Here is a 12,553-nt window from a genome sequence, read left to right as displayed (position 1 = left end):
AGGCTTTGAAACAGATTGATGAGATAAGGGGACAGGAATTCCGGCCTAGGGCGGGGGGCATATGTGGGAGATTGGAGGGTGCAAGTGTATCCCGACATGGGGGAACAACATCGATGTGCAGGATGGATGAACAAAACTAGCGGGCTCAAGTCCTCGGAAAACACTTGCTAATAATAATGTATGTGTAAGGTGGGGAAGTCGGATGATAAGTGAGCTAAAATAAAACAGCTCTAGCGGAACTTTCTAAATAAAAGCAAGAAGTAGTGTTGCAAATGAAAATAAGAAAGTAGACTCCAATGAAATGCTGCATCCACAAGTGATACCTTCAAAGTGAGATTAGAAACAGCACTTATTGATTGTTCTATAGAGTTTTGGAGTGGTAGGGGCAGTTTGTGTTAGCCGGTGTGACAATTTTTTTTGGGTTATCTTTAAGATAGCTCACATGTTGTCCACACTCTGGGCTCTGCAACCACATGAGAAGCAAGCAGCCTGATGTCGGAAAAGCTCCAATTTAGGAAATTTGATTAGAAACTATCAATACTATACAAAAACACAATATAATAGTGTACAGAGTGGAGTGACAAGCAAGTTCAGATGTTGCTTTGTTGCTATAGGGCAAAAAAAAGGGGGGGGGGGGCTAAAGCACTTTTAGTTTAGTGAATGAGAAAACAGTCAAAAACACTAATACAAAATGAAAATAAATAATATAAATCACTAACTAACCAAGTAAATGTCAACCCACATGATTCCAGCTCTTAATGTGACTCAACTAGGCCGCGTCTCCTCAATGCGCATCAACATACGTGTGTCTGTGACTTCCTGCTTAATTACACTTTATAAACCACTTCATTTATTTAGACTTTCTTGTTTTATGTTTTAGTAGGTTTATATATTTATATTTTACAACATAGTGCAATTTTCCTACGTTACAAAAAATTGGGATGTTTTTTGGGGGGCTGGAAAAGAATAATAACATCTCAATTTATTTCAATGGAGGAAATTATTTTAAGTAAATTTAGTTATTTGATTGGTATTTGGACCACAAATGCAAAAATATGTTTGATTCTTGATCTGAGGGGTGTTTGCCAAAATCTATCTATTATTGAAAAACCTGGGAACTATTTTAGATTAAATTGTATTTTTTTTAAATTAGAATCATCATGTAATTTTAATATATATATATAATTTATTTTAAAGTCAATAGATAATGGGTGGATGGCTGGATAAAGTTGTATTATCGTGACACATAGACGTCATTTACATACCAGGTGTTTGGAGCATCACTGACATAAAGACAGGCAGCCAACACCCATCAGACAAACAAAGCAACAACAACAAAAGGCCCCAACTTGCTTGCGTTTTCCTTTCAGTCCAGTTTGAAAAAAAAAAAATAAGTTGGATTGCTTTTAATTTGGTAGTCCTTACCGGAAGTGTCGTATCGCAATTCAGCTAACGGAGACGTGCGCCTCTCACGTTGGACGAGCTGAACTCGGATCAGTTTTACTGGGCTTTCACCTGGGACAAGACGCGGGCTCACCTGAGCACAGCAAAGCCCGCCTGGCGTCGGCCCCGAAGGGACTGCTGGGCTGGTTCACCTCCGCGGAAGCTTTTAAGGAGAAGAAAAACGTCAAGTGCAGGACTTTGTCCACGGATAATAATTCATTAACCTGGCTAACTTTTAACGAACACTTGCCGGGCTGCTGGCACGAGGAGCCTCTGCCAGTCGTGTGTGGTCGAGCCAAGATACTTCAAGAGGGGACAAAAGCTCACACTTCCGGTGTGTTTTTATTTAATTTATTTATTATATCTGAAGAGGAATATTAAGCATGCTCGGGGCGGAGAGCAGACTGGAGAGCCGGCTGAATAAGCTGGAGATCCTCATGAGGAATCCGGAGTCGGCGTTAAACTTGGGAACACTGCTGGTGAGTTGAATAAATAAATAGAAATGTAACAGGCAAGAAGCGAAAACATGACGTCATACTGTAGCATCATTAATAGCCGCAGGTTAGACTAGCTCATTTGACAGCTGAAAACACTAACACTCACGGGACAGGTTATTTAGATACACACCCATATTCAAGGCTTACTTTTGGTCATTGCTCTTAATATGTTTGTGGTTTATTATCAACACCGCAGTGGCCCAGTTCTGGGTTTGAATCTCAGCTTCCTTCCTGTGTGGAGTTTCCGGCTTACTCCCACATTCCAAAAACAGGCATGTTCAGTTCAGTGAAGACAATGTCTATAGGTATGAAGGTTTTTTTCCCAGTCCAGAGTGTCTCCCCAAATATTAGAAGGCTTCAGCTTACCTGAGGACAAACACACAACAGAAAATGGATCCAAGAAGAATCTATGGGCTACCTTTGACTCTCTCCTGTTGTGATGTGCCGATACAAAGTTCACTTGCCAGCTGTTGATTATTTTATCAGGAATACAGGAGCAGTTCAACCCCTTGGCAGTTTTTTTTCCATTCAGACTCAGCCAGCATAAAATGGACTTGATTGTTAAGCATCTAAAATTAGTATGGATGACAGTTACAGACGTTTTAATGTTTGCTCAGTGAAGAATGTTTCCTCATACGCTGAATCGTTTGTCATTCCTGTAAATGACACAATACAATGGCAATTTAAGAAAATAACACTGTGCGGTTGTCTTTGCAAAGACTGCCACTGGTCCTGGCTTAACTTTTAAGCGTCCAGCCAGATGGACACAAAAATGTCCGCTAAGCTAGCTAACTGCTGCGGGCACCTCCCATGCAGGAAGAGTGAGGTCACGTCCTGGAATTGAGGTGGCGATAACCCTCGGTGACCTAACGCTGTCGCCTTCCCGTTTGTTCACAAACACAAGCGGTTTTGATGTTGTTATCATCAGGAGAATAAATGCCACTGAGAACTTGACATCTCGAAAGGTTTGGCAGGTGTCGCGACTGCGGTGTTTGCAGTTTGTGTGTGCTTAACGTTGAACAATGATTGTTTACGGTTCAGAGACATCCCTTGTGTTGCTCAGTTCTCAATAGTCTATTGTTCTGATATTAATAATCATTAACAATAGGGGGGTTCTTTGCGCTTTCACAACTACAGGAATCCCCCAGCAAGTAGTGAGGAGTAGAAACATTTAGTTGAAAATGAAACACCTCAATGGAAATCAAAGGAAATATCAATTAATGCTGCAAAGTTTTCCGTTTCAAAACACTTTTCTCACATAGAAAATAATGTAATGTGTTTGTTTATTTTTGTAGTTAGCCATTATAAAGTAGCTAAAACTAAAATAAAGTAAAAACTTTTCACGCTTTGATGACTCTTGACAGTGTGTGCAGACTTTACATCCTACCTCGTAGCATTTATAGCTATTGTTTAATTTGAACAATGCACTGGCAATTTTTCGAATTGATCGGGGGGGGGAAAACAACAGGCAAGTGCGAGGACGCTGCTGTCTGTGTCCAAAAATTGCCATTACTACTTTCCTATTAGCTATTTTATTACATTTAGGATTCAGTAATTAAAAAAGTGCACTTTTTAAAAATACAAACATCGCAAGCAACTCTTTACCTTGAACTGAGCACGTCGTGTACTGAACGTTGAGCAGCTAGCTAACATCCACTACTCCCAATTGTGAGCCGGATCTTTCTTTGCGTCATCTTGACAAGTTTACCACCCTGATTTCTCGTGTCAACCTCACAAGGAGCCTCACCAGCCCGTTGGACCACTGCTGGAAACTTACATCACGTTACCATCTGCTAGCCAATGCTAGCTAGTCCTCAGCTAACAAAGCATAGCACTCCTAACAATAATCTTCATTTTTACTATTATTATTGTTGCTGGAGTTAATTTGCTGCATTTTTGTCTATTGATAGGCATCTTGAGAATACACCGTTGTGGTTATATACCTTTATTTGATAGTTTAGCAGCAAGACCTTTATGTGTAAATAATTAGCATTTCCTCTTTTTCGGTCAGCATCGACTTCCTGTTTGCCAAAAAAACGTCTATTTTTTTCTCCCGGTTTAACTCGCTCCTATCCTTTCTTTCTTGACTTGCTGAGGGGGTCACATTATTGAAATGGTCGTTCTGTAAAGTGAAAAGCATCTCCTTTGAGTGAGCCAAACTTAGTTAACATTTTTCTGAGGACACGCTACCCGATCATGTCGAGATTTGTTCAGATTCCAGAAACGACCATCAAAACGAGTTAACTCTAATTGTCAAGTTGGGGGATTTATATAGTAGGCTAAACACACAAAATAACCCATGACTTGAATGGCACTTGTTAATAAAATTATAGACTGAAGCACGCCTAGCAGTTAGCTGCTATGATAGTTTTATTAGCCTTATGTAGCTATCTACTAAACATTTTAGCACTAGGGTGCTATAAAAAAAAGTGTCTTATCTTGGGTCAGCTGCCGTGTGGTGTGCTTTATTCGCCAGCTAGTTTTCAGTGTAAGTATAATACAGTAACTTGTATTTATAATTTCATATGTATTTTTGGATTAAATAGTAAAGTGCTGGAGAGTGTCTGTCTCGGAAATGCACAAGTAAGGTCAATAAATTGAGACTACAGCCTCTGAAATATCTACATTCTTATTATTTCTCTAAATACTCATGAGCTCATGAGTTATATTAATTTACAAAGACAAAAACAAAGGACATTTTCGCGATAGTTAGCTGTAGTTTCAAGGTGTTTTTTCTTTCTTCTAAAAAGCATTTTCATTTTATTTTGTCAATGAATATGTTTTTTCTTCTTTTTTTTTTTAGTTATAGAATTTGTTTTCATTAACTATAATAACCTTGGTAGTATAAAAATACATCACCCTTGATTGTTTGTCCTATTTATTTTGGTAACATTGCAACGAAATGTATACACGTGTATGCGCTGTGTGCGTAACGGCAGCGTCAGTCCAAAGCCATGTGCTGTTTGTCCCACAATAAATAGCATGTGAGCCTCTGGTCTATTTCCACTCGTCTGCAGTGGGGGGGAAGATCTCTCCTCACTGCTGCTATTTAAAGACGCAGAATTGTTCCGGTTGCCCCTCTGCCCACCCAGGCACATGTCTTAACGGGCCGAGAAGATGGACCGCACCGCCGCGGCGTTTTGATTCCATGCTGAAACCTGACGCACCCGATGCGCCACAGCGTTCAGCTCCTGTCCATCTGTCTATCCTGCTGTGTTGATACGTGGATGGATGGACAGTAGCTTTGTTATCGCACCATTTCATGTCCCGACTTACCAAATTTACAGTATGTATCGTAATGATTATAGTTTTCTTTTTCTTCCAGGATTCCATAAATGCCTTGGCTCACGATTTGAACTACCCCGCTCTGCGCAAGAACAAGAACATCGAAACATTTCTCAGTCGATGTAAGTGCTGCTGCGTGGAAAGGGACCCTCATGTAACATAAGTGTTTCGCAACCTTTATGGAGCCAAGGCACATATTTTACATTCGGAAAAAAAAATCTCATGGCTCACTACCAAACAAAAAAAGCCCCAGAAAGTGAATACACATATACCGTCTATCATGAAGTTGCCTGACACTATACGTCGTTGGCATAGATAGTTAAACAATTATTTCAAGTAAATGAATAATAAGTAAGCCACAATTGTGTGCCACAGCGGCAAACTGGTTGGGAATCACCATCATAATGTATAATTACTGTCATGTTATATACGGTATTATATGACAGCCACACAAAACTAATACAAGTACAAGTAACTTTATATTTTGGCTTCCATAAAGATTGGATGACTGAAACTATCACCAGACGTGTCGTCTATAATACACAGTCTTACATAGTTGCCGGAGATTCCCCATTAACTCTGCTAGAAAATGTATGATGGAGGTCGGGGACATCGGATTGAAGTTTGACCTGCCCGTTTGCCGTGGCAACGTGCCCCATCGCTCTCTCCGCAGATGAAAAGGCGGTGAGCCAGCTGCGCGAGCTGCAGGTCAAGCTCGAAGACTTTGAGAAGGTGAAGCTGATCGGAAGAGGAGCTTATGGGGAAGTGCAGCTGGTGAGAGCCCCTTTATGAGTTCAATGTGTTGTACGCCAGCCATCCACTTTGTTAGGTACACCTGCAAAATCTGCCAAGGTCTATCACTAGGTCTGGCTCTGGTGCCACATGTGGCTCTTTAGTTCCTCTCCTGGATCTAAAAAAAATTGTAGAAATTCATTTTTTTCAAACATATATTTACATTTACATAAAATATCCTCTAAATGAATGAATGATTTAGATTTAAAAAAAAAAAAAAATAGTCCAAATTTGTAAGTTGCCAGAAAGAGAGATGAAAGGTAGATGAAAAAAGTTTTAAAGTACCTCAAAATGTCCAAAAAGTGACCATAAAATGTCCAAAAAGGAAGAGAGAAAGTAAAGTAAACTGTCCGTTGAATTGGCAAAAAGGTCTGAATTCGGGGGGGGGGGGGGGGGGGGGTTTGGGGTCGAGGGGAAGGCACCAAAAAAAAGTTAAAAAAGTAACTATAATATGTCCAAAAGCAAAAGGAGAAATTCTCAAAATTACCATAAAATGTACACAAAATTGCAACAACAAAACGTCTGAAAAAGTTTTTTTAAGGCAGAAAATGTTTAAAAAAAAGTAGACATAAAATGTCCAAAAACTAAACAAGTACCCCCTCCCCCCAATTTTATTTTTTGTCCCCAAAATATTGCCAAAAATGTCAGAAATTTGACAGGGGAAAAAAAGTCTCAAAATATACGATTATTATTATTTTTTTAACTGGAGACAAAGAGTATAAGAACATGAATCTCAAAGTGGTGAATGCTGCATATTTTTCTGTTATGTTGCAGCTCTAATGAGCTCTTGGGCCCTCAGTACACATGAACTAAAACACAGTTTTGTTCATCACAATGTTCAAATGTTTCGCGGCTCCAGACTTATTACCAGATTTATGGACATTTATTTCAACCTAAAATGAGTCCACACTTCAAACTAAAACCACAATTATAAACATTGCTAGTAGGACTTGATAACATGGCCTTACCATAAAATTTCGGCGTAACACAAGCACATATCTTGGGTCAAAAGGTTGCAACATCAATAAATCGCTTTTGCAGCATATAAATGGGACAAAAATATTCAACAAGATCCACGCCATGATTGCCTTCCACTTGTGTTCTCTATTTCTTAGGTGGGGAATTTAACCCCCTTGTTTATTATTTTTTTTTAAATACTCACTCAAGAGATCTGAGGCACAAGCTCACAAGACGTTGGTGTGTGCCGAGAGTTTTGTGCTCCGAGCCTGTCTGGACAAGAGCAGTGTGCGGGGGACAACATAGTGAGGGTTTGCTGGAGTTTTAACAACATGTGTGAGCATGTCCTTCTTCAGTCGTGCGCTTTTAATTTCAGCCTCATGCATCTTCAATAATCCCAATCTTTGTGACACTGTGACATTCTTGTTGTACGTATGTAGCTAACGCTGTACGCATGCCAATTTCCATGCCGTAGGTGCGACACAAGGCCTCTCGGAAGGTGTACGCCATGAAGAAGCTCAACAAGTTTGAGATGATCAAGCGGTCCGACTCGGCGTTCTTCTGGGAGGAGAGGCACATCATGGCCTTCTCCAACAGCCCCTGGGTCATCCAGGTGGGCGCATCTTCCTGCTTTTGTTACACCTTGTGATCACTTGATATATATAGCCAGTTATAGTTATAATACATCTTACACACAGTACATTCTGTGGAGTAATTTTTACTTTAAAGAGTCGTTTAGGTCCTACTCCAAACCGAGTAAAATTTACACTTGGAAGAGAGTAAAATAAAAAATAAAATACAATTAAAAAGTCACTCAAGGGTTGAGGAACAAACCCACAACTTCAGGTTGGGAGATTCCCTGAGCCATGCAGTGTGTGTTCGTAAGTATATCGCTCACGTCAGCTAGAATCTTCGGAACTCCAAGTGACCAAAAATTCCTTTTGGGTATAAGCAAATAGTAGGAGGCATAGCTCAGGCGGTAGAGTGTCTCCCAAGCTGAAGGTCGTGAGTTCGTTCCTCAACCCTTGTTTAACTTTTTTTTTTAATAAACTACGCTCTAAAAAGAGAATTGTTAAACCAACTTAATTGAATAGTAAAATGTTGTCAAAATCTCTCATTGCAAAATCGACTTCGAATTTATGAGTGAAAAATCTTTAATAATTTTTTTTTTCATGGGATAGGCAAATTCTCGTACACACTAAAAATATTGAATATTTTACTCTCTTCCAATCCAAGTGTAAATTTTACTCTGTTTAGGGTGGGACCAAATCGACTATGTTAAAGAGTAAAATTTACTTTACAGAATTTACTGTCTACCAACTGAATTTTAGGCAATTAGCTACAATATGATGAAGAAAACATTTACACTAATGTTTGTGGTCAGCACATGTAATCAGGGGTGCTCAAGTTCGGTCCTCGAGAGCCCCTATCCAGCCTGTTTTCCATATTTCCCTCCTGCAGCACAGCTTAATCTGATAACGATCCTGATCATGAATCAGGTGTGTTAGAATCTGATAACGATCCTGATCATGAATCAGGTGTGTTAGTGGAACCCAACATTTAAAACTTGTTTTGATTGCTCCACTAAGAAGGATTGTGTGAACTCCCTGTTTATGAACAGAGGTGGCAAATCCAGGTCCAGAAAGTAAAAACCCTGCTACAGTTTGGCTTTAGCCAAGGTGCTAGCTAGCTAGCTTCCATGGTGCTTGTTTACCTTTTCGGGAGCTAATTAGCTAACATCAGGGGCGAAAGCCAAACTGTGACAGGGTTTTTACTTTCTGGACCTGGATTTGCCACCTCTGCCAGTGAACATCAGTCACACACTAATAACACAAATATTCCACTTGTTACTGATTAATGAGGATAAAACCACTATGTATCGTGAAGTGATGCTAACAGCTACTGGCTAATGTACATTTCACTGGCGTGTGTTCCACAGCTGTGCTGCGCCTTCCAAGACAACCGCCACCTGTACATGGTGATGGAGTTCATGGCGGGCGGCGACATGGTCACGCTCACCTTGAACTACGACATCCCGGAGAAGTGGGCTCGCTTCTACACGGCCGAGGCGGTGCTGGCCCTGGACGCCATCCACTCCCTGGGCTTCATCCACCGCGACGTCAAACCGGACAACATGCTGCTGGACCAGCAAGGGCACCTGAAGCTGGCCGACTTTGGCACGTGCATGAAGATGGACTCTGTAAGTTGGCGTCTGAACTTTGAAGAGACGGTTGACTTTTTTTTCATAGCTAAATTGCCCCACCTAGTGTTGAAATTGTATCATTAAAACACAGCACACAATGATATCATTTGAAAGTTTTGCTTAGTTTTTATACATATAATGTGTTTTTGTGCGTCCAAAGACAGGCATGGTGCGCTGTGACACCGCCGTGGGCACGCCTGATTACATCTCCCCCGAGGTGCTGCAGTCTCAGGGAAGCGTGGGTCACTACGGGCGGGAGTGCGACTGGTGGTCTGTCGGGGTCTTTTTATATGAGCTGTTAGTAGGTGAGCGACCTCTTGTGGATGTGATCTGTTAATACACTCATTGACCACAACATTAGGAACAGCACGAGAGATCATTTTTAGTTTTCTTAGTTTGGTATTTAATTATGAATATGTAAATTATGTACAGGTGAAACGCCTTTCTATGCCGAATCTCTGGTGGGAACCTATGGAAAGATCATGAACCACAAGAATTCCCTCATCTTCCCGGATGATGTCGAAATGTCCCAGGAAGCCAAAAACCTCATCTGTGCCTTTTTAACTGACAGGTTTGTACACATATTTATATTCACATGCATTGTAGTGACATTGTGGTTCTTGATGTTAGAGAGGAAAAAGTGTGGTTGATTTTATAATAAATTCCAATGTCACAGGTAAGAAGGCTAATAGCACTCAAGGATTAACAAAATAGCTTGCAGTACATAACAGAGCACAATCGTTGTTGACTGTTAACTCATTTGCTAAAAAAAACACGTATAAATACGTTCTATTTTAAGTATAACCAGTGTCCCAAAGACATATTTATGTTTTTTTTTAATGTATTTTTATGCTAGAGCATACAGAAGGCTTTGATGCAGCCTCTGAACTGAAGAGAACGCTTGAAGCAATAGTAGTTATAACAAACGCGGCCAGCAGGTGCCAGCACAGTATAAGAGATCAACCAGGGCCATGTTGAAAACAATCTGTTTTCTCCACAGTTATAAACAGATTTGTGAATAATGTTGAAACTTAGCTATATTCTAATGCTAATTGCTTCAAAATGGAAACAGATACAAGTATATTTTTTTCCTGATGAAAATAGAGACTCTAATCTTTGTTTTGATAAGTTCCATGTTTTTATAGCAATAGAACACAATATTATGTAGGCCTTGGAAAATCAGTTAAAGTCCAGTAAATTAGCCGGGAGTGAAGGGGGTTGCTTTGGAGAAAATGGCTGGGAGTGAATGAGTTAATGATAAGCATTTAACAAGTTATTTGCTCAACTGTCCATGTCAGTGTTGTATCGAGCAGTTTACCGTCTTTCAAAAGAATTGTGAATTGTAAGTTTTCCAGTTGAGACTAACTCACATTTAATTAATTAACTAGTGCTGTCACTATCGACTATTTTTAGAATCAATTCATCGACTAATCTGATTCATTTTAATTTTGCATTTAAGTGTATTACAAAAGCATTTTTTCCCTGATTACTGTTTATTATGATTTGTGTCTATTTTGTACTACGTAAAAAAGGGACGTTATTGTTTACCCAAATTTCCAAACAGCTGTTTGCAAATTTCTTATTTTGATTAAACAAAGAAGATAATCAGTTTTACTCTATTATTAAAAAAAAGTTGTCGATTAATTTGAAAATCGATTACTTGTCGATTAATCGGTTAATTTTGACCGCTCTACAATCAACGTTCATTTATACAAAAGTGACCAAATTCTAAACCACCCGGTGGAATTAATCATTTAAATGTATACACATGTATGCATCGCTGTATACATATACGATGTATTTGGAATGTGATTTAATGACATTTTTGCCACCTGAACTGCCTGAACCCCATGAACCATTCCAAATATTTTAAAAATACCAAAGAAAGCTTTTTGTGTAAATACAAGTGTAAAAGTTAAGTGGCTGTGAAAATGTTGTGTCAAGACAACTTCCTATTTACTTTAGTAGACCCCCCCACCCCCCGAGAGAGCTCAGACAAGACCCTTTCTACCTAAATACAGAGGAGCCTTTCACTTTTCTTCCCTCAGTTTATTTACCTTCTTACTCGCCATTCTGTCAGGTGAAAAAGTTACCTAACCTGGTCTCACCACTCTTGTGTGCTTTCATACCACTCTTTACTCCACCATGACAGCATTTTCACTTTTTTTTAATGTTAGCGGGGGTTTTAACTTTTAAGCCCACTCGTCTCCCTTTCCCGCTCCCCGCCCCTTCGTTTTCTTCTTGTTGGCTGAGTTTGGAATGTCCCACACGTGGCAAGGCCGAACTGCCGCGCCCCCTCCAGTCGTGCACCCAGCAGTGGAAGAAGTGGGGGAAGAAAGTGGAGGTCGAGTTTCAGGGGAGTTAATCGGACTTTTATTATCTCGGACGGTTCTGGTGCGCGTCCATCAGTGGCCATGTGGTTGTCCATGCGGGTCTCTGCGGTCCGCGCCTAGTGGTCAGTCCTCCCAATAGCGACTGCGATGTTGATGCTGACGGCGGGAGGTGTTTTCAGTCCGATTGTTTCACGCCCCCGCTGTGCGCAGGGAGGTTCGTCTGGGCCGCACCGGAGTGGAGGAGATCAAAAGTCATCCTTTCTTCAAGAGCGACCAGTGGAACTTTGAGAACATCAGAGAGAGTAAGTTTATTTTTGGAATTCTTCTGGTTGCTCATCCTACTTAAATTTTTTTGTTTTGACTATTTTGGTGGCCAGTCATAGTTGTTGGAGGACTTTCATGCCATGTATGTTTGGCACACATGCTCACCATGTGCCCGTCATGCATGAGGCGACGCAGAAGACCTGCAGGCAGGAATAACTCCGCAAATATGATAAATGCTTGTGGAGTTTATATTGGAATATGAAAAGCAGAGGCACTATATTTCAAACCTTGCCAACAACATATAGTCAAAGCAAAGGGTTGTTGTTGTTTGGCACCAAATCCTGCGAAGCAGCCTGATAAGTGTGAGCCAATTATTATGTCATTTTAGCTGGCTTTTATCAGGCTTGCGGTGGGTGTATTTGGGTAAATACATGACACATTTTCACATGATTTTGAGCAAGATAATAATAACACTGCAAAGCCATAGGAATCACACGTTTGAAAAAGAAAAAAAAGAAATAAAAACTTTGGCGACTTTATAGTTTTCGATAACGGGCTACAAATGGCCCCCGGGCCATAGTTTGGACACCACTGGCTTAGCCCAACATTTAAAACTTGCTTTGGATTGTTCCACTAAGAAGGATTGTGTGAACTCCATGTTTCTGAACAGAGGTGGCAAATCCAGGTACAGAAAGTAAAAATCCTGCCACAGTTTGGCTTTAGCCCAGGTGCTAGCTAGCTAGCTAGCTCCCATGGTGCTTGTTTACCTTTTAGGGAGC

At 40.4% G+C, this 12,553-nt stretch overlaps 1 protein-coding gene across 5 annotated transcripts in view; it reads left to right on the top strand.

The window, feature by feature from the left end:
• The first annotated feature begins 1,493 nt into the window (after nucleotides 1-1,493).
• Nucleotides 1,494-12,553, top strand: part of LOC147158440 (rho-associated protein kinase 2-like) — a 32,993-nt gene continuing 21,933 nt past the window's right edge. For 3 of the 5 annotated variants that reach the window (XM_086060818.1, XM_086060822.1, XM_086060819.1), the window contains exons 1-8: nucleotides 1,496-1,922; nucleotides 5,266-5,347; nucleotides 5,899-5,999; nucleotides 7,450-7,587; nucleotides 8,914-9,174; nucleotides 9,338-9,482; nucleotides 9,610-9,748; nucleotides 11,721-11,812. In XM_086060818.1, coding sequence (XP_085916944.1) covers nucleotides 1,827-1,922; nucleotides 5,266-5,347; nucleotides 5,899-5,999; nucleotides 7,450-7,587; nucleotides 8,914-9,174; nucleotides 9,338-9,482; nucleotides 9,610-9,748; nucleotides 11,721-11,812 — 1,054 coding nt within the window. In that variant the 5' untranslated portion in view covers nucleotides 1,496-1,826. Of the gene's footprint in view, nucleotides 1,923-5,265; nucleotides 5,348-5,898; nucleotides 6,000-7,449; nucleotides 7,588-8,913; nucleotides 9,175-9,337; nucleotides 9,483-9,609; nucleotides 9,749-11,720; nucleotides 11,813-12,553 lie in introns of all 5 variants that reach the window. The other 2 variants (XM_086060820.1, XM_086060817.1) reach the window with 2 other exon arrangements.

This window comes from Leptonotus elevatus, chromosome 18, assembly GCF_054856555.1.
Source record: "Leptonotus elevatus isolate MCC_2025b chromosome 18, RoL_Lele_1.0, whole genome shotgun sequence".
Lineage (NCBI taxonomy): Eukaryota > Metazoa > Chordata > Actinopteri > Syngnathiformes > Syngnathidae > Leptonotus > Leptonotus elevatus.
Note: the sequence above shows the minus strand (reverse complement) of the source record. Positions and strands in the feature narration are given on the sequence as shown.